The sequence below is a fragment of the Synchiropus splendidus genome, chromosome 9 (assembly GCF_027744825.2).
Source record: "Synchiropus splendidus isolate RoL2022-P1 chromosome 9, RoL_Sspl_1.0, whole genome shotgun sequence".
Lineage (NCBI taxonomy): Eukaryota > Metazoa > Chordata > Actinopteri > Syngnathiformes > Callionymidae > Synchiropus > Synchiropus splendidus.
In genome coordinates, this window is record NC_071342.1 from 19,778,069 (window position 1) to 19,802,715 (window position 24,647).

The 24,647-nt window shown below is 41.2% G+C and overlaps 2 protein-coding genes across 5 annotated transcripts in view; both read left to right on the top strand.

The window, feature by feature from the left end:
• pik3ap1 (phosphoinositide-3-kinase adaptor protein 1) overlaps nt 1-6,484 on the top strand; it is a 34,273-nt gene extending 27,789 nt beyond the window's left edge. For both annotated transcript variants that reach the window (XM_053875172.1, XM_053875173.1), the window contains 13 exons: nt 105-249; nt 323-465; nt 533-659; nt 1,774-2,148; nt 2,215-2,277; nt 2,353-2,574; nt 2,943-2,990; nt 4,133-4,326; nt 4,390-4,462; nt 4,923-5,102; nt 5,444-5,505; nt 5,747-5,841; nt 6,205-6,484. In XM_053875172.1, the coding sequence (XP_053731147.1) occupies nt 105-249; nt 323-465; nt 533-659; nt 1,774-2,148; nt 2,215-2,277; nt 2,353-2,574; nt 2,943-2,990; nt 4,133-4,326; nt 4,390-4,462; nt 4,923-5,102; nt 5,444-5,505; nt 5,747-5,841; nt 6,205-6,316 (1,839 nt within the window). In that variant the 3' untranslated portion in view covers nt 6,317-6,484. The remainder of the gene's footprint in view (nt 1-104; nt 250-322; nt 466-532; nt 660-1,773; nt 2,149-2,214; nt 2,278-2,352; nt 2,575-2,942; nt 2,991-4,132; nt 4,327-4,389; nt 4,463-4,922; nt 5,103-5,443; nt 5,506-5,746; nt 5,842-6,204) is intronic.
• A 104-nt stretch (nt 6,485-6,588) lies between these two features.
• Nucleotides 6,589-24,647, top strand: part of LOC128764590 (sorbin and SH3 domain-containing protein 1) — a 39,696-nt gene continuing 21,637 nt past the window's right edge. For all 3 annotated transcript variants that reach the window (XM_053874489.1, XM_053874490.1, XM_053874491.1), the window contains exons 1-13: nt 6,589-6,696; nt 7,108-7,297; nt 19,112-19,154; nt 19,227-19,313; nt 19,610-19,726; nt 21,247-21,353; nt 21,475-21,598; nt 21,708-21,737; nt 22,709-22,839; nt 22,974-23,034; nt 23,112-23,186; nt 23,952-23,987; nt 24,069-24,171. In XM_053874489.1, the coding sequence (XP_053730464.1) occupies nt 19,280-19,313; nt 19,610-19,726; nt 21,247-21,353; nt 21,475-21,598; nt 21,708-21,737; nt 22,709-22,839; nt 22,974-23,034; nt 23,112-23,186; nt 23,952-23,987; nt 24,069-24,171 (818 nt within the window). In that variant the 5' untranslated portion in view covers nt 6,589-6,696; nt 7,108-7,297; nt 19,112-19,154; nt 19,227-19,279. The remainder of the gene's footprint in view (nt 6,697-7,107; nt 7,298-19,111; nt 19,155-19,226; nt 19,314-19,609; nt 19,727-21,246; nt 21,354-21,474; nt 21,599-21,707; nt 21,738-22,708; nt 22,840-22,973; nt 23,035-23,111; nt 23,187-23,951; nt 23,988-24,068; nt 24,172-24,647) is intronic.

Genomic DNA, 24,647 nt, shown 5'->3' on the forward strand with positions numbered 1-24,647 from the left:
TGAAAATGCGATGAAACGCCAATAATTCTCACAGCACCTGAATGTGTCTGAATTATTGCATAACGGCTCTTGATGATTCATTGTGACTGTGTCCCCTCTTTTAGGAGCAGGAAACAATTTATATCATTTTAAAGCACAAATTAGAAGACAACTTGATACCAATAGTAGAGTTTTCTTCAGGAAGTATTTCTCCAGAAAGAGTCTCTGCCACACTGGAGAATGACTTCACATTAAGCGTCCCAGCTCCTGGTAAGTTTCCTCATGTAATGTACATTTCACTTACTTAGTTGTGAAGTGTAAACGTGATTTTAATGCCGCTCAGATTTCCCTGCTGGAGTCGTGTCGCTCACTTTGCACACTGGTCAGTCGAGTATCAGCTTAAGCTCTCTAACATATCACACATACATGGAAGAAGTGGGTCGATGTTTGGAAAAGGCTGTTGACCCTGTGGATTTCATCCGGCAGGTGAGGGAAGCTCTTCTCTCTCAGCATCTTTGTTTCCTCCACTCACCAATTCATTCTTCAATTCTAGGCTTTCAGTTTGACTACAGCAGAATCTGTGGACGAAATTCTTACTGACTCTTTAAAAACTAAAATGCCTGCAGCCGGTCTGCAGGTGTTTGGAAATGGGCAGATTGAAGAACTCAACATGACAGCGTGTGAGTATCCCAATGTTGTAAACTCCATTTTTGTCTGGCGAACTTCTCTGCGTGTTTCTGATTTACATCTCAATTCTTCTGTTGGGGACGGTTGGGCACATCCGCTCTGACCTCCAGCCTTGCTCCTTTGTGAGAAAAACAGACATATAAACAATTTAACAGACCATGCAAACTAAGCAACAAGTCTCTTTCGTGCGTCACATGTGGTGATTATGATTTGTATGCATTTATATGTCACATTCATGTATGACTTCTTCTGAACGCAGATGTTTTTTAACACAATAGTCGTGAGCAGTGAGTGCAACAGTGCAACACCATTATAGGAAGTGAGCACTCTACACAGCCAATTGTTTTTATTTCATCGTAAATTTTAGATGAGTCTTCCTCCCTTGGTTTTCATTGTATTGAAACCGTTGTTGCACCGAAATGTTCAGCTCAGTGGCTACGGTGCAATGTTGGTTTTCCTGGCCGAATGACTCCTCATAATTCCCCAAATTTTCTGATAGAAATAAATGGGTGGAGAGATTTTGCCACTATTTCGTCATCTTACCCCTCTTCCGTAATTTCACCAAGAGATTCCAATCAAAACTTAAAATGTAGCTGTGCTTCTTAACTGTGAAGTTGTATTCAAAGACCTGTCATAACACTATAGAGTTTTTCATCAAATTTGCATCAAGAATAAAGGCAGTCTAAACTGATCTGATCTATAACATAATAGAATAGAATATACAGCATGAGAAATCCACCAAATTGTGCCCCATCTACAGTGTGTGATGTCATCTCTTAAAGTGTGGTCTTTCACGCTTCAGTTTTTCTCCATTTTAGTAGTCACACTCCTCTTTCATGTGAGGCCCTCAGACAAACTGTCAAAATTTGCAGCCAATCCCACCACCCAGCCCCATTGACTCAATAACACAAATTCTGGAGCTTGTTTTCAAAGAAAAAGTCAAATGGCACTCATTCTCAACTCACTGGTCAGCCATCTCCATCAGCCGTTTTCAGAGGTTGCATTGTCTCATTGATACCCCTGTTGCTTCTGACAAGGTCACCAAACTCATTTTAAAAAAGTAGCTGTCAAACTTCCTGCTCACGTTGATGATGTCCTCTCTTCTAGATCAAAGAACTGAGGAGCTTCCCACGTTGCTCCATTTTGCCGCCAAGTATGGCTTGAGGAAGCTAACCACCTTCCTCCTCCACTGTCCCGGAGCGTTACAAGCTTACAGTGTGATGAACAAACATGGCGATTACCCTAACACTCTGGCAGAAAAGAGCGGCTTCTGCGACCTCCGACAGGTCATGGATGAGTTTGTGATCCATCAGGAGACGGACAAGCTCTCGTTTCATGCCAGTGACCCAGTAAGTGCCGATGATAGCGAAGAGGTGTATGAGCGCATGAACAGGTCGTGGGACGACGTCAAGGACCCGGACGGGCCAGAGGACATATACGTCTCCATGTTGATGCTGGATTCGGAGTGTGCGGAAGATCTTTGTGAGTTCAACAGTTTCCATTTCTGGTGAAGATGATGTCAGATGATGACTATGCTCTTTTAACTAGACGAGGTGATGAACTCGGTGACGGAGAACCCAGAGGAAGCTATCCTCAGGAAGTTCTTTCAAGGTTGATCTCCTGATGTCAAACCCTTCAGCATCCAACCGCAGGTCTCAACTGACTTTCACTCCTTTGTTCCTGTAGGGAGATCTCAGAAAGAAAATGCCTTTCTAAACAAAACAGAGCTGGAAGAGGATGTTGGTGAGTTGAACTTCACTGAGGAAGAAGATCCATACATCATCAAAGAGGACATCTATGACATGGTGGAGACCGACATGGACCCAGTCATGTTTCGACCTCCCGCTCCCATTCCAAGACCTGAAATCAGGCCTGAGCCTCAAAAGATTTGCCACTACGTCTCCAGAGGTACAACACACATTACTCTTTTGATAGTTTCTGCTGTGGTAACCAACAAGTATATATCAACATCAGAGCCATCTTTCAAGTGGCAGCAGGCGGAAACAGGCCCTGGTTTGTAAATCACAAATTGTTCTCAAGTATAATACAAGACTCTGGGATTGAGTCAAACTCCAAATTCTGTCCACTCTCATCTCGCCTTTTAAAGATTTGTACATTGTTTGGAATTGCCTCTTTAGGCAGGAGGCAGGTTTGAGCTTTAATAGTTTCACCCTCTTAACTATCAACATTCCTTTTATTTAGCAGTTATTGGAGAAGATTTTTGATGAAGGAGTTTATTGTTTTCAATGAACAGACAATCTATCATTTTTTTCCAGCTAAGAATCTGCCACCAAGTCAGATAACGGAAACAAGACGACCTTCAGGTACTTATGGGCCGCTAATACTATTGTCATTGAAATTTGTGGCCATATTTTGGGTGTTGTATTCTTACTAATACTACTACTGCAACTATCGTTATTATTATTATCATTGTTAATAATAATAATAATAATGATAATAATACATTTGCTGGTGCAACTTTTCACTTGACATGTAAACATTAAGCGCTAATATAAGAATGATATACTGGTATGGCATGGCATATTGACTTACATTAGTATTAGGCTGCAGTAAAATAATAGTACAAATTTAAAAAATGTATAAATATAGCATCAAGTGTCCTTAATGTAATGTTATCTAAAGCTATGTTTGTTTGTTGAGTTATTGTTATTGTTGTTATTTAGTGTTAATTTTCTACTTTGTACTAAATGTCCTATTGGAAAGGAGATGGTTGTGGCGGCTCTACATACTTCCTTAAATAAACCGCCATTTAAGGCTCTGAGACGTGAAACAGGATCTGATCATAGGCCTTTTGTTTGAACTTCATGACGACATGTTCCACTTCAGCTATTGTCTGTCACCAATCTAATGCAGCACAGCAGAATTTGAGAATGTGCTGTCATATTTGAGTGTTTCATTCACCCACATTGTGTAACCAGTGGGAGGAAGAGTGTTACTTTCAGTCGCCTCACTGAGTCTTAAGAGGAATTGAAGCAAAGCGGTTGACGGAAGTTTTGTTAGAGACTCTTTAAGATTGCGGTTCTCACGTTTGAAGTCAATTTATCTCCCTTTATTTTCTAATCATGACGGTCAGCAAGACTTTCTTGACCTCAACATGCACCATACTATAATGATGATACAATAATGAAGACATCTGACTAAGCTACAGCCACTTCACACTGCCATGGTCTAAAGTTGAGGTCATCATTCTATTTTTAAAGGGGCCCTATTGTGCAATTCTTTTTTCCCCTTCAGTTGCTAACTGAGTAGCCTTGCATAAATATAGAAATTGCAATGTTTGATTTTTTTTTAGATATGTCTATTTATAAAGTTGCAAAAATGGCCACCTTGCTCAAAACAGTTTGAACTTTAACTTTAATGCAACAATTTCAATCACATTTTAATAACTTCACTGCAAATACTGTTTGAAATGAGAAGGAGTAAACAGTTGTTTTCACCTGTTCAGTCCAGCCTGCGATGGTCACCCCCTCACCCATTTATGACTACTACGCTGGGATGAAGACGCCCGGGCAGCGCCAGCTCATTTCCCTGCAGGAGCAGGTGAAGGTCGGAGAGATCACGGTGGACGAAGCAGTGGAGGAGTTCAAGAACTGGAAGATCGATCACGAGCGCCGAAACGTCTCCATCCGCTACCAGCAGGTGTGGTTGAAGAAAGAAAAAAAAGTGATGAGGTGGCGTTTGAGCTTCTTCTCGCCCTCACAGGAAAATCTGAAGAGTTTACGGGAGAGTATCAATCGACGACATAAACGCCGAGTTGTGGATGGAAAAGATGTCGGTAAATGCAGCAGATTTTTTTTGGGACTTCTGCATTTGTCACATGAATCATTGTTTATTAGTAGCCTTTAATCATTTTTAATATGCAAGGACACTACATACAGTGTAAGTGTATTTTTCCTCTATCTTCTTCCCAATCTAAAACAAATACAATTATTATTAAGTTGTATTTCATATCAAGCTGTTTTAGTTTCCTTTGGTGGTGTTATCGAAAGCGATACACATCAAAACCATTATTCGGAAACCTACTTCTGTTGGTGTGAGAGTTTTTTGTTTATTTTTTATCCAATCCATTTGCTCAATGAAGCTTAAAAAAACTATAAGTGAAAAACAATATCATTAAAATGTAGCACCTCTATATCAGTATAGCAATATACAGTCTATAATATCTGTCTATATTGTAATGTAATGTTAATGAATATGAAACTTTCACTTTGTAAGGTAACTTTTTCCTCTTATAGATTTGGAAATAAGCGCTCCGTTGCCAGCAAACTTCAACCAAACTGTCAATGCAGCATTTGACTACGGTGTGTACGAGTCAGCCCCCAGAGAGGTGGTTGCTGCCGCTCCCACTTCTCCGTCTGTTCCGCATGCGACCTGGAGAGGACACTGGAAGACTGGGAGCACTTCCAGTACATCCAGTGAGTCGAAAATGCAAGCTTATTGTCTGGTATTTAGTTCAGTCTGAGCACCGATTTTATGATGTCTCCTTTGTACTTAAATGCTAATAAGTTTACATTTATATTCTCTATGTAAATAATGATTGATTTGTTTGGATTAATCTGCCTATGTCCATATATGGATCACCTTCTGTTGGATTATTTGATGTATCATGGCAAGCACACAGGGAATAATGTATCCACAGGAAACGCGTTAACGTGCTTGTGGCCTGACAAAAGGAACTGAGTGGCTATGTCTTGTATCACGTAATGAAACTGTGTGGTTTGACACTTTTAACAAAGATTTTTGATGTTCAATCCAGGTTCTGGAAGCAACAGATTGAGCACCATCAGTTACAGCAGTGGGGCAGAGCCAGATTTTGAGGTGAGGCCAGCACATCAGGCGGTGACCTTGAATAAGTCCTTCCTCATGGATACAGTAATGACTTGCAAGTGCCCAGAAATCCACATTTTTTTCACCTCATCAAACCTGCTCCTTGTTGGTCTGTGATTGAAGTGGAAGCTTGAATGGAAGATTTAAGTTTGATATGTTTTTTTTCTTTCAGCCTTGGGCATTTTATTTGAAATCTTGTGATTGTTTGTTTGTATTTGCCATGTTTTTTAAGGAAATATCAGAAATTGTTCCACCAAGACCTCCACGGCCTTCTGGGGCCTCCGCCGTGGAACCTCCACCCCGAATTCCACCGAGGATTCCAGAAAGGTCATTGTGCTTTAAAACTAATTTCTCTATCAAGATGAACACAAAACATTGTGTGGCAGTGTTTATGGATAGATGAATACAATTCAAACACATAAATGTTCATTCACAGGTGAAGAGATGAAACATGTGTTGGTCTTTTTCAGAAAATTCTAACAAAATGTATTTATGTTTGTGGTCCTCATAAAACAAAGGTGCAGCAGCACTTTTGTAAGCCACTGTATAATGTACATTCAGAACAAAATGTCTGGTGCTGCAAAGTAGAGTTGTGACTCTCCTGATGCATCGGCTCTCAGCAGCTGTGCAGTTATGATTCCTAAACATCCCTATATTTTTGTAACATCATTGTTATTTTCTGTCCATAAGGGTTCCAGAAATGTCGCCCAACGATCGCTACATATCCTGTCCAACACGAGCTGTACCACAAAGACCCACTCAGGGAAACACGGCACCACCGATACCTCGACGATACAGATGATTCACGCTCCACATTGTCCAGGCCTTTGTTAGTTTTCTTAATAACACATGAAACGTTTTTATTGCTGTAATTTATTTTATATAGCATCGTTCTTCCGATACAATGATAATCATTTGCAAATCAAGTGTTACACTGTTAAATATTTGTCACTGCTCTACATCAAATGAAACCTCTATGATAAATAAATGTTTAAAAAAAAACAAGATTATTGGGAGTTTTTTTTATATGCAGTATAAGATGTGATCACTAGATGGCGACTTTGTACCCTGCAGCAGTTGTATTCGGACCGTTTCAATTGACGTTGATGGACAGAATGAGGAAGAAGAAGCAGCGACTCTCGCTCCAGAACTTCTCATTTACCACCACGTTGGTACGTTTTGGTACGTTGAGTCCCGTTTTTTGTTGATTTTTATGGAAGATTTTACTAATTGAAATGATAAATGAGACACAAAATATACGTTCATTGAAACATATAACCGATAAACGTGTCGAACTATGAGCTCAATTTCTGTAATGCATTGCATGTATTTGTCCGTATAAAACTGCTTTAAAGCGACCGCGCTATTTAAAGTTGTTAGGCTAAAACGCTAGCTTTTTCTGACGTACATGTTGCTTGTTACGTCAGAGTAGTGACATCAAAGACGAACATTAAACATTAAAGACATAGACGTTGGCTTTACTTTATTTTCCAGGAAGTTCCTGCCAGCGAGTATGAAACTTAATTTCGTGTTTCTATCATATTCTTTTATCGTTTTTCTTCATCGATTCGCCTTCAACTTCCGGACAACCAGGCTCAGGCTTTTATTGTGAAGAGTCCCCGGTCCAGCCCCCGGTATCTGGGTGACAGCTCTGCGGCTTTGACGCAGCTGAGGCCGGTGTGTATGTTCGGCGCTGACAGGACACTGGTGGACGACAAACTGGATCTCTCGGTGAGGGACGTCCACAGCAGCGGCCACTACACTGGATTACCATCACACTCAGGTAAAAGTCAGACCTGCTCCTCCTCTTCCTCATCACTCCCATCATTCTCACTCACATTAACATCACATTTATATCTGCATTAACTGCTCCTGTTTATGTTCTCATACGGGCACGTGTTATTCACAAGTAGTAATGTGATTTTTTTTTTAAAGTGCCTGTGTCAGCGTTTGTTTTGTCCCACACCAGACACAGCTGCTCTGGCTGTGGGACAGTTACTGCAGCAAAATACATCCATACACAGTAAAGCATGGCCGCTTCACTGAACTACCTGAAACCAAAAAAGAAATCTGGTTTTGTTTCCTGCTCTTCATAGTGGTGAATGAAATACCTCTGCAGTCATATGTATGTGGAAGCCATTGATAGTCTCAAGTAGCAGCAGAGTCAAGGGGACTCCACATGCACACAATAATACAGTGACATCATGAGCGTGCACTTAATTGTATGCATAGTATGCGGCATGAGCATTTGAGGGTCCATTCTACTAGTTAACTTAGACATGACCTGGACACGGTGGGGTCAGACGTTAACCGGGGGAAAATTAATTTGTTTCACGTTTCTTGCTCGTACCTTTTTGCTGTACTACCTGACGTTGTGTAACTATTGACACAGTGGACTTGCATGTCAAAGCTCACACACCAGCAGGACAAGATCTGCCCGAAGCGAACATGTGATAGGAACAACTGCTCCAAGCACAAGTGTGCAGGCACGTTGTCACAGCATTTAAATACAGAGCTGAAAACTATGTGCTACAACTGGTAAAACTCACGAGTAGAAGTTTGACTCAGTGTGAAAATTGACCTGATTGTTCATAAAAGTTTAGATTTTAGCAGCTCCTTTCGTCCTTATTCCAAGGCAACTGTGTAACATGATGCTCAACAACTTGATAAAATATTAACCCTCAACACAAATAATTAATCAAACATCTTCTTCAAGACGTCTGTCTTAAATAATCCACCAATCAGTCGTCTTCCCGCCGAGCTTAGCTCTGCAATGATAACAGTATTTGCTTAGCTCCAGCCACCATGACATCTATTAACCAGCTGTGACCATTTCTTCAGAGTCTTGCTAGACAATGTGCAGATTATGTCCTTTTAAAGCACAGACAAGCTTTTCAGGTTTGGAGTATTTGCTTTCTTGCAGGTCAGGAAACAGTAGGACGTAGCTTGTCATTAAGAAGTTATGTGTTTGCATGTAGCTTTCTGTATCGCCGTGACCTCATCGTAACAAATGAAACTGGTTTTGCGTATGAAAAGATAGTGATTGACAACCTGAGCATTCTCCTGCTGTGGAACATGGTTTTTAAAAGCATTGTAAGAGTGATGACAAAGATGCAAGTCAGAGTTTTCTGGTCATGTGATCACATCCCACTACTAAACATCTACATTCAGGCTTTTAGCTAGGAGGGCGTCTGGGCGTCTGCAAAACGTGAAAAAATGTGGCAGCATCCGGCAGATAAGCTACGGTCGAGAATCGGCGTCCATTTTTCATGTTTTGCAGACGCCCAGACGTCCTCCTAGCTAAAAGCCTGCCTACGTTGTTATGCTTTATTGAGCCAGAATCCAATCAATATCATCTTATTCATGTTCTGCTGCTTTAGTTTCTCAATGTTGCATGTTTGTTTAACTACTATCGGTGTTCAGTAGAGACATCATATTCAGTATCTTCGCAAATGACAATCTGGGATGTAAAACTGGGGTCTGGTGGTATCAATATTTTATGAGTGTATGTATGATCACTTTACAGAGGCTTAGATTTAACACCTCTAGAACTGCCTTATCCATCGTGAGTGGTTTTCAACTGTTATTTTCTTCTGCATCAGTTCCTCTTGATCTCATATTTTGATTGAATAAAGTTGTCACATGAACATTTCCCTCCTGACACCAAGACACATGTCGCGATGGCTATCACAGTTCAGCTTCTTCCTATTCCCTATTAGCTTGTCAAAATACAAACAGCCCGAATTCTCTGGCACCAACAGCAGCTTTGGATCAGACCGGATGTTTCAGTCAGACACCAGGTTTCTGTTTTCACTCTGTGTTAATGTTACAACAGGTTGCCTAGTTACCCCCCTGCACACAGACACCCCCACCGGTTTTCTCCATCCGTGGCAATCGGCTGCTGGAGTGTTTTAGCGTTTCAAGGTCCGCGACACAAAGAGCCCCACCTGATCATGAACGCATGTAAACAAAGCAGTGAAAAGACAATTTATGCCGTGGTGATGGATTTAAAGAGCCAACCACGCCCCCCCCAGCTACCCTTGTTTTGCATCCTCACAGTTGTTGGGAGATATTTTGAGAATCTGGCGAATGTGGTGCTCATTCAACGGGAACTATCTATTGCTGGTGACTTCATTAATCACTTAGAAGCAGTAAACAGTTATAAGCAGCAGCACCTGTGACTGCAGGCAGTTGCTGACGGAGCAGCCTGCTGCGTGTTCGCGTGTGGCGGAACGAGTCCGACTGGCTCCACATTCCTGAAATAGGCCGATGATGTGGACCCACTAGAGTTGAGCGGCATGCTCTTGTCACACGAGGATTCCTCACCAGCACTAGCTGGATTATCACCTTGCTGTTTATATTCATGTTTAGCTGCCATATCCTATGACTTAATTACCAAGTGGTGTTGCCACAGAAGGTGCTCAGAGTTATATTCGGTGACATGCTCCCAGCTTCACCTAGAGATGAGGAAACACTTGGTTTCTGACACAACAATAGTCATCGTGTTAAGTGTGAAGTCGGCTCTGTGATCTCAGACAACAGGAATGAAATGCACACAGCTGAGCTGGTTATCTAGTGATGACATGAAATTATGGCAACCTTTTCTTGCACCCCAATATATTTCCTTAAATGGGAGTGTATCATCTTTTCAGTCCAATATCTGTGCTACACTGCCTCTTTGCTCAGGTTTGATTCCAGTCCAGAGACCTGGCGAATTGATGACCCCAATATGTCTGGAGCAGTGAGTGTGTGTGAGTGGTCGTCCATCTAGGTGTCTGTGCAGTACAGAATGTGTGGCGATCCAATGCACTGTGACCCCAGGGGAAGAAGCAGAAGAGGATAAATGTTGGCTTGTATCTTGTTTTGGTGTACGCTCGAGTATAGATCTGTTCAGAATGTTGGAAACAGTGAAGACGCTGATTTTTGCGAAGGAAGTATGGCAGAGTGCAGTTGTTTATCAAGCGACATGAGAGGGATACTAACAAAAGATGCCAAATTTGATCTGCAAATACTCGCTCTGAGAAAGGAAACAAAGGGTCCGAGACATCAGCGACTTAGATTATGCAGAACAGCAGAATTGAAAAATGGAATTACCAAAATATGTGTGCATATTGTTTTATGAGGTCGACTGTAAATGTGTCTGTTGGAGCCCCAAGAAAGTCAACAGCATCCAACTGCAGCGCTGAACTTTCTGAACCTCAGTTACTGAGCCTGGGGTGGTACTTACAGCACAAATTAGTTTTATTTAAAAATCAGGACTTGAGTTGTTTTTTTTATTTATAATTTCAGGGTTTTTTTTTTTTAGATAGGGTAAAATTTGTCTGCTATGATCCACTCCATTCTGGAACTCCGTCCAACCACCTCTGACTCTGTAACTGTGGTTCTCACAATGTAGTGCAGCAGCTGGATGCCTCTTGAGAAGGCACCACTTTACTGAAATGAAACTTCATTTTCCCTCTCACTTGTTGGTTAATGTGATTTTTCATCTCATGCAGATGAGGATTTTATAAAAACCTGGAAAGGCATTTCATCATCTTGAATATTTCTTTTCTATGAATCCTACTCACGTCCTTTTTCTTTCCACATAACAAATTGAACACAAGTTTCTTCTTTCGGCTTGCTGTTGAGTTTAGCTTTTTGAGGTGCAGCCTCTCGTATGACATCATTGTTATCCTGATTTAATCCCATGTTTGCAGTCTACAAGAATCTCTTTACATTGAACTTTTCACTGACAAAAAGAGAAGAACTCCTCAGTGAAACATGGCAAAGCTGCAGCACTTGAGGATTCTGTGTTTATCCTTGCTGTGGGCTTGTGCTCCAAGCTTTCTCACTCTTGGACTGTGGCCTGTGGCGCTTACGCTGTAGATGTATCACCCCTGGGTAAACTGTCAACCAGGACATTCTTATAGCACCAGCTCTAAAATCCTAGCAGGATCTGTAATGAACAGCCAGTAACAATGTCTGGAGCGGTCTGTCCAGGCGCCAGCAGCTCAAGACCTTTACACGTGCCGAACAAATGTACACTGCCCCGAGATAACCTTCAATAGTGTTGAGGACAGCAAGAGGACAACCTCGCACCCCAAACACCCTTAAAGACTTGCTAGTGGCTGTAGTAGTACTGCAGTCTAAAAATGATCAACTTTTGACCTCTTCTGGGCTCATCAGCAAGACTAAGCGTCACTGTGAGTCTATGAGTCTGTGAGTGACTCGAAGGAAGTCCAAGTTGTGATCCTCTCACATCAGTTTTCAACTTGTGATTAAGAATATTGCCAAGTATCAAGTATCCAGAAATGCTGAGCAAGAGTGAAAGACAGTCTTCTCTCTCTCCTGAAGCCTCCTTCAGCACACATCTCAACAGATTGACCTGATGTGTGATCTTTCCATTGTTTTCTAGATGTGTCCCTGTTACCCAGAATATTGTGAGTTGTCCTGACAAGGTGCCAAAGCAACGCAAACACTAGTTTTTAATCATGAAAAGTAAATCTCTCTCCAATCGTCAGCAGTCCATCTCTTCAGATGTCTGGCTGGAATGAACGACTTGAGTTCCGTGGACAACTGTCTACAGTCGTTATGAGGTTTCTTTTGGGATTTTCCTGTTAAAAACACACCAAAATTCACTATTAGGATTTCCACCTCTGTAATGCATTATGTATTATCTGCTTGTCTCGTTGTTTCCACTTTGTTTTAAAGCGTTTCATCTTGTGATATTTCGTCTATTACAAAAAAGTTTTCTGAAGGCGTGGCAGCTCTCTCTTAATCGTTTGCATGTAGTGGAAAGCCTGGGGCAGCAGTGAGTCCACTCTTGAGTCTCTCAGTTCTGGTGCAGTGCAGAGAAAACTCTGTAATATGTGGTTTCAGTCAGGTGACAGCTCGACCTTCACCATGGCTGACCTATCACGACTGATGATGCTACTGTACACCTATCCGTCAGTTGACCTCAGGGTCCACCCTTCCCTTGATAGACTCAACCCAAAATCCAGTGGTTTCTTGAACTTCCTTATCAATAAATCACCTGTAATTTTGATAACACATCTTCCAACCTACATGTTCTGTCCTTCGGGTTGCTCTGAGACTATTCTTAGGACTTCAAAGTGAACTTTTCCTAACCTTTCCTGATCAATAGATTTTGGCATCCATGTGCTAACATCAACTGCCTTTCTCTGACTTTATTGCGCTGGGTTTAAAGACCCACTCGCCCAGTGAGCATTCTCAAAACATGCGCTCCATCCATGACCAAGTCAAATGTGTAATCTCCTCCGCAGGCCTACATAATGTCTGCCATCTTTAAGTTACATACATTTCCTTTTATGCTGCCGTTGTTTGAAATGAACTTCAAATAGCTCGCTGCAGGAATGTGTAGAATCCCAGGCTGCCGTCCAGCGTGGACACTGTTTATGGAAGAGTGATGGGGAGGGTAGCGGGGAAGGTGGGGCTCTCCTCAATTAGGAGGATAAGCTCCCGCTCTGGAGCAACCCTTTCAGGCCTTGTTTGGAGCTGTTGGCGGGATCTTCATGCAGCACTGGACAGTTTCTCTCCCCTCTGCCGTTTGTTGGCAAAGCAAAGTCAAATATTATGTAACAGCCCTTCTTGTTATACCTTAGAGTGTCAGTGCTTCATGCTGTTAGGCTCATGGAGATAACTTGTTTAAATATATCTTACTCTGATTTTGGTTCACAGCCTGATAAAGTCGAAGGTTTTCAGTGATGGCTCCCATTTGGGTTCACTCTTTGGTACCCATGATTAAGCATTTCCAGTTAAATCCCCAAGTTTGAACCAGTGTTTTGTAATTCCATATTGATCCTGATGAAAAGTTGTTGCACTAAAAAATGTGCCTGTTTGTTGAGTAGCTGAACTCCAACACAGGTGTGATTGCCAACCACCCATGAAGGCTTTATCTTCAATTGGACGACCTAGGATTGCTGTTAAGTGGGAAATTAGAGCCAATAAATATGTTATTGGTTATCATTGTCCTGTTACTGTTTAGTAGAGAGTAATAACATGGGAGTTAGGGCTCAGGATGGACAAGCCATTTTGAGTTTGGACAGAGAAGAACTGGTTGGTTCAAGTAGTTTTCTATCACACGCTGGGATTGTCAGGGACTGGAACAAATTCCAGTCTAATAAGGTCACAGGCAGAGGTCGGGTTGACAGTCCATCTGAGAGACTACTGAAGGATTCTCACAAACAGAAAATTCAGATTCACAAAAGTCCCAGGCCTCCACTCTGAGAACACTGCATGTTAAAACAAACACTGTAAGTGATATTAGCCTAGCCTGTTTAGACTCAGGTTTATTTATTTTTGTTTTTTGCAGTTTGCTTGGAGAGTAAGTTTTTCTTTAAAAAAATATGTTGACGGTTGGCTTATGACTGTAGTTATTACCATGATTATCTTTATTACTACTTATGGAAGTGTGTAATAAATGAAACAAGAACCTTTATCATTATTACTGAAACATTGTTGTTGGTAGATGGTGTGGCACACTTGTGGACGTTACTGCCATGTTACTGGCACTAAAATAGGTGTGATGTTTATATCACTGCAGGATTGTGTGGGCAGTGTCCCTACATGTGCCATCATGGATTCAATAATATTAGGCTTCAAAAATATAGCATTCACTACCTTTATTGTCTTCAGAAGAAGCCGAGATGCTCCAGTTGTTTTCATAGGGCATAGCATAACTATGATACTATGATATAATACATGATCAAAGACTACGAAAAAGAAAAATGATGACGGCTCTGAATGCAGCTGGAACACCTTATCACAGCTACTTGAGCACTCATTAACATGTAAGGAATAGAAGGCATCGTGACAGTCGAGCCTGCGGAATGGGGCATTAAACTCTTACAGACCGTTGAGTCATCCAGTAGCGAATTCCAGCCATCTTGTCTGTGTCCCATCTCCTGGCTCGACAGAAGGGCTTCTGGCGGGAGGGAGGGGAGATTTATACGGCGTTCTGCACAGTTGTTGAGAGGGTGCCACATTCCCAGGTGGCATGTGGTGACAAGTCCATCTGGACACGCCTGTTGTCAGAGACAAACAGACCCCCAACATAGTGAGGGTCAAGGTCAAAGCTGGGATGGTCCCTCACTGACAAGACTCTGAAAGCTTAGCCAGACGTCTCACTGGACTTGATACGAAGTCGGTGGCCAGTGACTTTCCACTGCTCCTCTCCCTCTGGTGCTGATCATCAGGTAGGTAGCACATTCGCGTCTGCTGTGAGTATCTGGGATGCTGGCAGCCTTTTGGAAGAAGGTTGTTGTGGAGAAGGAATTCTGGTCACACCCAGATGCATTCTGCTAGGTGATTGATGATAGTGCGATTGCGTCCCCTCATTATCATTGAGTAATCGGAGAACAGTGAAGACAGTTGGATTTAATTGATCGTCAGTTTTTTAATAACAAAATTCAATTTTTTGAAATGTGCTTAACAGAATTGCTTTTGAGATTCCGTCCATGTACGAACAAATCTGTTTATGTTGAGTGAGAAACGTATGTCCAGTATCATTGCTTTTATTCTTACTTTTGGTCTGTAGCATGAATAAATAATATATTCATATTAACTGGACAGCATCATAGTCACAACTAAATTTGCCACTTTCAGAGCTGAAAACAGGCCAAACTTGCTCACACATGCCAGATGTGTTTACTACACTTCACGTTCAGCACTACAGTCCATTAGAATTGAATCGCTTTTGCTTTCTCTCAAAACTGCAGTGATTGTGATCCTTTGCTTGTTTATCTTTTCGCTGTTAGATCATCCGCTCTACTTTGACAATGATCGTACTACAGTTCAAGCAAGTTGTCAGACGTTACTGTAAATATTAGTGTTCATTTGAGTAATGCATCTGTTGCCATCTGCCAGGAGAGAGAAGAAGTGTAAAATTTGAAGTCTGCAGTTGCCAATTCCAAAACGCTGTGATTGATCCTAAGCCTGCCAAAAATGCGGGATCTGTCTGTAAATTGGAAAATCGGGTTATGAAAGTCCCTGCCTCTCTGCCTTCTTTTCATCGACCGTAATCAACTTACGGAAAAGTTCTTCACATAGTTTCCGTCTTTGAGCATCAGAACTCTTGTTGCTTATCAAGCAGGGCAGGAGTGATAGCAACTCATCTATTTATGTGCCAGTACTGACGAAGATCAAAATGCACAGTGATTCCTTTGGTTTCTTGGAAGGTTGTATGCTGTTAGATGAATTAATGTAACTTTATTTCTATAACATTTTTCATTCACTTTACAAAATTAACGTTAAAGACAAGAGTTCATACATTCACAGGTAAACCAAACATGGGACCAGGCAGCAAACATTCACTCTTGGGGTAAATTATTAGTGTCTTGGGCAAGTCACCCTCAACTACACTCACCTGTGTCGATCCTCCTTGCCTCTCTTCATCCAGCACTGTCCAGGGGAACAAAGCAAATCACAACAGACATGGCTCCTTGAATTCAATACTTCTCATTGGAGGGTCAGCTTTTGGGACCAATGTGCCACCTTAATAAGTCCCATCACAAATGAATATATAATTTAAACGTATAGTTGAAGTGGGTCTTAAAACCTGAGTTCTGTATTAAATATTCACAGAAAAAAATGCTTATTAGTTACTAGAGCTGGGACAATATGCATTCACCCTGATTCGATATTTTCCTGATCCTTGGGTGGCGATTGTATTATATCGCAATTCTGGTTTATATTGCGATTCTTTGTCCGATACGATCTACAATTCATATGTGTCTAAAGTCCTCTGCTATTCTGAGCAGTGGTTAACAAAGAACGCTAACATGTTAGCACAGGGTTGCCAATTCTCTTGTAACTGGGGTAAAACTCTTACAAAAGAGGCTTTTGCCAGAATCCAGCAACAAGTCCTTGGTCTACATTTGACAATAGTTGGTGTATGAAACTAAAATAATGTCACAAGTATTGAACTTTTCTGTTGATCTGCTGCTCTGTTGAGCCTGAGGTGAGCTTGATCTCAGCTTCCCAACTTTTTTATCAGGAAACGGATATGAAGTCGCGTCTTGCCGCCATCATAATGTGGGAAAATAATCGATTCTGGGTAGAAATATTGATATTTAATGTTGTCATGAAAAAAACAACGATTATATTTTCTAATTGATTTTTTTCTGAAACAAAGCCTGTTTTGATATAATGAAATGTTTGAGTTGTTACGACAGGGGAGCATGCACAAGGTAGGTTCAGGTCCACCAACAATGTATTTGGTCAGCTTACATTTTAGCACGAGATTGAACTTTAAACTTGCATGTTTGCCACGTGTTTATTTGGAGATTACGCCACTCCAACCCCCTTTTTAGGAAAGTGGAGGAACTGGGCAAACTCTCAGTTGAGAAGTGTTCAGGTGAATTTCAGTTTAACTCCAGATCTGTTTGTCTTGGCAAGGCCAGTGACGAAGGCCTCTCTGCTTCTGCGCTGCTCTTCCTCTGGGTGGATGGATGGGCTTCTCAGTCTGCCTCTGCTCCCAGGCATCTCTTCCTAAAAAGGCCAGGGGTGATTTCTGCTCCCATGTGTTTACTCAGCGAGTGGAACGCTGCAAGCTCTCTTCATCACGAATCATCTCATTATATTTCAGAAGCAAAAAGGTTTTGATGCTCCCATGTTTCTCATTGTTCTGAATATTAAATATTTAAGGGTTCATCTGAGGATCTAGATCTTATGAGAGTCCAGGCGTCTCTTGAGGGATGTTTTCTGGTAATGGCACTGCAAGTCAACTCTTGGATGAAGTGGTTTTGGAGGGCTGGACCTAAGCAGACATAAAAGATAACATAAAACTTTTCCAAAAAACTTTTATCTGAGCAGAGCTATGGTTCTAAAGGGTTTTTGCTTTCCCCCTGGGACTTGTTTGGATTCATTCCTGTTTTCCCACCATGCATTTAGGCCTATTTGTGGAGCATTAGTGCTCTGCTTGCAGTGCAGGTTAGATTATTTACAGTCTCATGTAAACACACTCACTCCCACAGAAACTACAGAGGAAATTAAGAATGCCAATACAGCTGGAAAAAAGTCAGAATGTGTGTGCAGTTTTTTTTTGTGCCTCAATCAGCCTTTTTCAGGGGGTGTGAGAGATTTTTTTAAGGCGGTGTCTCTTAAATCAGGAGAGGACAATGAGGGACCCGGGGGAGCATTGGAAAGTGTTCCTCTGCCACTCCTCTGGTGGCCTTGGTGTTGCCTCTGCGTGCTCCACTGATGCAGCTCAGATTAACATACATTTGCTCTCTCTCACGCTCTCCAAACTTGTCCTTAAAGTGACGGGCCACATTTCCCAAGAAATTAGTGGAGCAGGGGGGAATGAAAGGGGAAGATTGTGACATCACCAGAATCACATCCACAGAAATAAGTCGGAGTTAGAAGAGCTTCAGCTGATTATCGTCGCCATCTTCAGCATGACTTTTAATTCATTGTTCATGTAGCAGCTGTTGGATTCCAGGATCAAATGTTTTTAGACCTGATGGTGATAGATAAAAGGATGCAGTCAACAGCTCATTACTGTGAACAGAGATGGTCCCTCATTGCATTACATTAAATCAAGCGAACATACCACAAAAAAAAGCTGTAAAACTTTCCATTTTCAGGGTTTGAATAACTTAGTTATGCAACAAGCAAACAAAGTATAAGGCTTTATTTGGTCTCCAAACTCTTAATTTTAATCATTTTTATAATATATATAATTATAGCTTCAGAATACAGTTCCCTAACAAAGAATACAAGAAATAAAAAAATCTTCAAATGTGTAAAATAGGTGGGTGGAGCACCGCACCTATCGTCAAGACAACTGAAAGAAGTACAGTAACACACATAGACGTGCAGTTAATGCAGTGCAATTAAGTAACACAGGTGGCAGAATATAATAAAGCAGGACCAAATCACCAAAAAAATGTGTTTTGGTTTAAGTGTTTTGGGAGATATCCACTGGCTTTGCCTCGATCTCACTTGAGTTGGTCTTGCCCACATTTTCTTTGAATCTTGTTTCTGCCTTTTTCTTGACCTATAAAACAGTTTTCCTTTGGTCGGGAGTTTGTTAGTTTTACTCATTCTCGTCTCTGCATCTCTTTGCCTTTCCCTCGCCTTGTCTCTGTAACTATTGGCATAGCCTTGACTTCTACATGTCTTTGGTCCTGGACTCCACCTCTAAAACTCCAACTCTTCACTGGAGTGTTGAAAATTATTGTGCAATATATATAAAAAATGACGTGTGAGACTCAACCCCTGATACATCACTTCGCAGTTACTCATCAAAACTGTGGTAGTTCCTGCAGACCTGGTTTCTGACTGCCTTTCAAGTTGTCAGCCATATATCTTGTTTCAGAGTGTAATAGTAGTACTGTCTTCTATTTCAACAGCTAACGTTGTCTCAGTTTCGGACTTTCATTGAAGCATCTAACCTGCTTTTTTAACAAATTAAATAAGGCAAGCAATGAGGTAAGTATACTTTATATAAAAGAAAGGTATTGCGAGCAGAATTGTACAGCAAGCAGCTTTAGTTGTAGTGTATTGATAATAAGTTTTTAACAGCACAGACCTTTATTCGAATGTTAACATTGAACTGGTTTGCTCGATTGTTGACCATCCTCTCCCCCATGTGTAGAGCTCTCCAGCAGAGGGCAGTGCAACACCAAGCCCAAGTCATAGTAAGTTTACAAGAAAATTTTGAAATTAAAATTCTGAGTCGCTAACATTGCTGATTCTTGTGTGCCGTTCAGCTCGGTCAGGTCCTCGCTCCGCCTGTGCGGTCAAGATCACACCTCTGTCAAACATGAAAGGCTCTCCTGACCTGATTCCTGCTGCAGGTGACATCCTTCCCTTTGTCATTAATCTTTCAGTGCTTACAAGTAACACGCTCTCAGACACCTCGCACACACAAAGACAAATTGGAGCAGCATGTTTAAAACTCTTTGGTCAACAATGTGGCGTCACGCTGTCAACCTTTGCGGCGGAAACACAAGCCAACAGAATTGCCCTCGACGCCAACCACTTGCACTTGTCACATGTTTTTAATTAGACGTGTCAATGCACTGCCTACTCATTTCTTCCTTTTAGAACATGATGGAAGCTTTAAACATGAGGGATGTATGAATGATTTCAGGCTTGGACCCCAGCAGAGTGTGTAAGGGCAAAGGAGTGGTGACTCTGAGGGCCACTCTGGTCCACATCGATGATGAAGGCTGCATCAGCGAGGAGCCAAACATCACCAAGATGCCAAGTAAGCTGCATTTAATCTTTCAGCAGTGGGTTCTAGTGTTGTAGTCAAAACAACAACAATCAAGACCAAGATATTAGCAAGACTGGAGACTATCACAAACAACAGCGTGGCCCTTTTGTGGATTGAGACCCCTGTAAAATACAAAAAAAAAATTGAACAGAAAGCATGAATACATCTTTCGCTGTCGGTCTTAACCAGCCTTGAATAGAAATCCTAGTCAAATGACTTAATACTGATTGATGTTGTGAAGTATTCTAAATGTAGCTGCTTGATGAGCTGTAGTAAATACTTTTTATTAAAATATGTCAACCCACTTCTCATAATCACAAATCAGAAAACTGTATTAATCCCAAGGGAAAATATGTTTTCTTTGTCAAACAAAATTCTATTAAATATTTTTTTAATTTCTCTTCACTAAGGATAATTCATATTCAGAGACCAGTGGAGTCATACATTTCTCCTTGTTTGGAGAAAGCAAAAATGTGTTTTTGATGAAACATGTCAGTCAGCCAGTTTAAGCTGCATTTACTGTGAAGCTGTCAGCAAAGGCAAACCTCCACCCTACTTTCATTTAGCCCTTATAGCACTACATTTAGTTTTATCAATTTAATTTGCTGCCTTTTTAAGTATCTGAAGTATTGTTGGTAGCAGTGTGCTCAGTTGGACATTAGGTGGCAGTAGCTTCCCAGAACTCACTTGCATAACGCACTAAGTAGGTTGATGAAGAAGGCCCTGCAGTTTTCACTGAATGTGACGGCTGTTCAAATGATTTGTTGATCTAGTTGGTGATCCAGAGCCCCACTAAAGTTTAATAATGTCTTCTCTGTCCCCATCACTGACATCCGTTCAGAGGTTTTTAGCTGTTTTGGTAAGAGAGAGATGAACACTGACGTTCACATAACCCAGTTGGCGTGTGACTCTAGAGAACAGCACACCTTGCAGAGACCAATTGTCAGTGTACGCTAGCTGTTGTTTTAGAAACGTTCCAACAGTAAATTCCCTAAATGAGCTTCTCACTCTTATGTAAGAGATGGGGTTTGACCGAGGGTCCTCAGTTGCCAGGCACACTCCGAGCTGTGATAAAGGCCAATCGCTCATATTTTCATTTGTGTGTCAAAGAGCTCTTTTGTTGCGTCAGGCCCACACTGCACCGACAAGCAGGAGGCCGTGACTGTGGCCTTGTTTGTTGCATTGACCATGACTGGACGGCAGCCAAGGCTTTTCGGGAGATGCTTTAATTGTTGTTGAGCTTGAACATAAAGGCCAGTGGAACAAACGGCCTCTGCAGCCCGCTGAATGGCGGCTCTGTTCAGACGACAAAGTTCAAAGATTGTGGGAGATTCTTTTTTTTTTTCCATTCGTCTGAGGGTATATTAACATCTCTGGGCGTGAAAACAGCTAAAATGATCGACACCCTGCCGATTGAAACGCATTTCCGAAGCAATTACTCTCCACAGTGCTTTTAATCCTGCAGCGCTGGCTTCTGTAGCCAAACTGAGAAAGTTCTGGACTCTTTTTAGGTGGCTGGACAAGCCAGATTAATGGGGACAGCTCAAAAGCGGGACTGGCAGAGGGGGGCAGCAGCTTCCCAGCTGATTTACCTCCTGTAAACACCACCCAGTGCCAGGTACGCTTCCTCCCTGGCCATTAAACGCAGAATCTTTGTTTGGATCTGACTTGAGAAGGACGTCTGTTTTGGTTTAACTGCCGTGGCATTTCTGTCTTCCACATTGCCGTGTTACTCTCAGGTCAACTCACCCGAGGGTTTAAAGGAGAATCACTCTCCTGTCGACCATCACAACTCCTACAGCTCCATCTACCCGTGCACTAGCGCAGTAAACCCAACTATAGTCCTTCTGCAACACAGTAGAGGTAAACACCCTGCGGATGTAACACATTTGAAATGCTCTTGGTTACTACTTCTGGTTGAGTTTCTGTCCTTGTCATCATCTCTCTGTCCCTCTGTCTTTCTCCACCACAGAGCAGCAAAAGCATCTTTCTCATTTGGAAGGTATGCTTCAGGCTGCCAGTAACTTCATAATGATAGTCACTTCTTAAATCTGCGCCATTCAATTCAGTTTATTTCATTCTTTAACCAATGTACTTCTCACCTCAAACCTGTCACTCCATCTAGAAAAGTGGCGTTTAATGCAGGAAATATTCACATACTCATTTTTTCCCATGATGATTTCATGCCTTTGACAAAGAGAAACCACTAATTTGCAAACCACAGATGCTTGCTTATTTTTATTGCAAGAATAATTCAAGAATACTTGATTGTCTTGAATTGAATTGAAAAGGAAATCTACAATCTAACTGAATATAACATGCCGATAAATAATAAAACTAGATGCCACACTTTTGTGGGTACTATTTGCTCCATAGTTTTGTTGATTAAATGTGAAATAACAGTATCTGCTGTGTATCCAAAATTTTAACTGCAGCCCAGAGGTTCATAAAAATACTGTACTGCATTATTTATTTATTATTATGTCTTCTCTTGAGGCTGCACTAAAATATTTACTAGCAGTTTTTCCAAACCACAATTGGGCACAATTTTGGTCTTTTCTGTCGTGTCAACTGGCCACACGCCGTCACTCTGTAGTAACACTGTAATTCAAGAACAATGGCCTAAATACAGGGCAACAAAATCTTGAATTCCTGAGTTGAAATGATCTGTCAAAGCTGCATGATTGTTTTTCTTCATCATTTATTTTTACTTTGGTTGTGTAAGATCTAAAATAAGGTTAAGCTGGAGAAAAACTCTAACCAAATACAACCCTTATCTACTTCATTAACTTAGGCTAAAACACACAATTTGAAGCAAATAAATAATCTTAAAAATGGCATGATGTATATTTTACCACTGATTTATGGATTATTTTTAAATCGAAGAAATGATTGTTGTGTAGTTTTCTGTGCACTGTCATCTTTCATTGAGTTCACCTTTCCAAATGTTTTCGGTTGCAAACCCCACCCCAGAAAGGGACAAAAGCCCTGATCCTGGGCAAGAGTCTGTCAGTCCGGTTCCGGACATGGAAGGGACGAGACTGCGACTGTCGCTGCACTCCCCCGTCCTCAGTCCTCTCAACAAGCCCATTGTGCCTGTTCGGGTGAGCTACTAAACCTGCTGTTTCATGAACTCGCATTGACTCTGTAAAGGCAGATATTTCACAAAAACTTTTGTTCTCCACTGAATATAGCTGTCAAATTGTATCTTGTGTCTCACCATTTCATCTCCTTTCAGAACACTGAGAAGTCCAAAGACTGGTACAAGACCATGTTCAAACAGATTCACAGGTTACCTGGTAAGAGAGAGCTCATCTCTGATCGCTTTTGCTTCAGATCTGTTTGCTTAAGTCATGCTCTTCTCTCAATCGCTCAGAACCTATTGAGGAAAACCCTTACCGCCCCACCTACATTTTCCCTGAGAACTATGACAGTCTGGTGAAATCAAAAGGTATATGATGGTAGCAGCCAAACTCTTATTGGCTTTACTAATTCACCGTGGTAACAGCTCTTTCTCAACTAGTCAACTCCACTCAATATCTCCTAACTTCTAAGCTGCCTAACATTTCTAAATACGGTTATCTTTCAGTGATTTCAGTGTAACCCCTTCATGGTTTTAACATGTTTTATAGTGTTCATTTTACCTTCCCAACACACATGAAATCATACATTTGATTGAACTAAGAAAAAACTAAATTGATTCGAGTATTTTTTTTTAATATGTTGAACTAGTACTAATAGTACACAAAGTGCAATTGAATATATATCTTTTTTCGATTTAAAAAAAATGCAGAGCCCTTTCACCGGATGAGCTGACGATGTAGTAGTCTTGCTTTGTGTCCACTAGATGCTGCTGCAGTCTTTCGTCTTAATTTCACTTTCCTCGTTTTCCACCGAGTCTGAACAAACCTCAGTTTCATTGATATAATACTATAGTTATTTGTGTCTCAGGTTGTCTCTTTAAATTCTTTCTCTGTATTAGAGCTAGTATTGACTTACATGTTTGAGCATTATTTATTCAGAGCGTAGATCAATGTCTCTGTTTTTGGCTCCGCGCATGCTGTTAAGTGCTCTTTGTTGACACTGTGTTTGTGAAACTGGTGCTAATGGAAGGTGTTTGGAAGATCCATACACCTGGCAGAAGTGTTTCATGGTGCGATGAATTATTGATGTTGTGTATACCAGCATTAGCCTGACCTTTATTCTCTATATTCAGATGACGACTCCATTCCTTTTGGTTATTTGGAGGAAGGTGAGGATGGAATTGTTGAATTAATCCTTACAGTCCAACACAAAACAACAAGATCATGCAAAGTTTGCTGCCCTCTTTTAGTGAAAGGGGTCCCACGCTCTAAAAGTGATGCAGAGGTCGATTCAAGGAACCGACAGATGCCCGTGCCAACACGCTCCTCCTCGCTCAAACCTACCACCAAAAGGTTTGTGTCCTCATTTTGCGTCTAATGTTCATTTGGGTAATCACATTTGGAGGCTATTTTTACAACCTCTGATTGGGAATCTGACTGTCTGGCTCCTTCAAAGTGGAACAACTTCCCCATAGCTGCTGGAGGGAAAACTTATTGACACAAAAGCATAATCACGTCACAAAAGATCACAGAGATTTACGACTATGTGATGAATGTAAATAGAGAGATAGAGAAGTCATTTACACTTTAGTCTGAAGAACATTCCAAGTGAGTGGCTAAAAAAATGGGGTTGAGGTATTAGTAGTTGTAATTATAACGTAGCTTGTCTCAGAGAAACAAAGCTGCATACTTGTCTAATTCATTTTGGGATTTAATGTTGAATCCAGTTTAATCTATGAAATCACTGTAGTCACAGGAATTACAGATACGTTTTACAATAAATTTGGAGACACAAAATTAATGTGGTAATACATTTACAAATACAAATA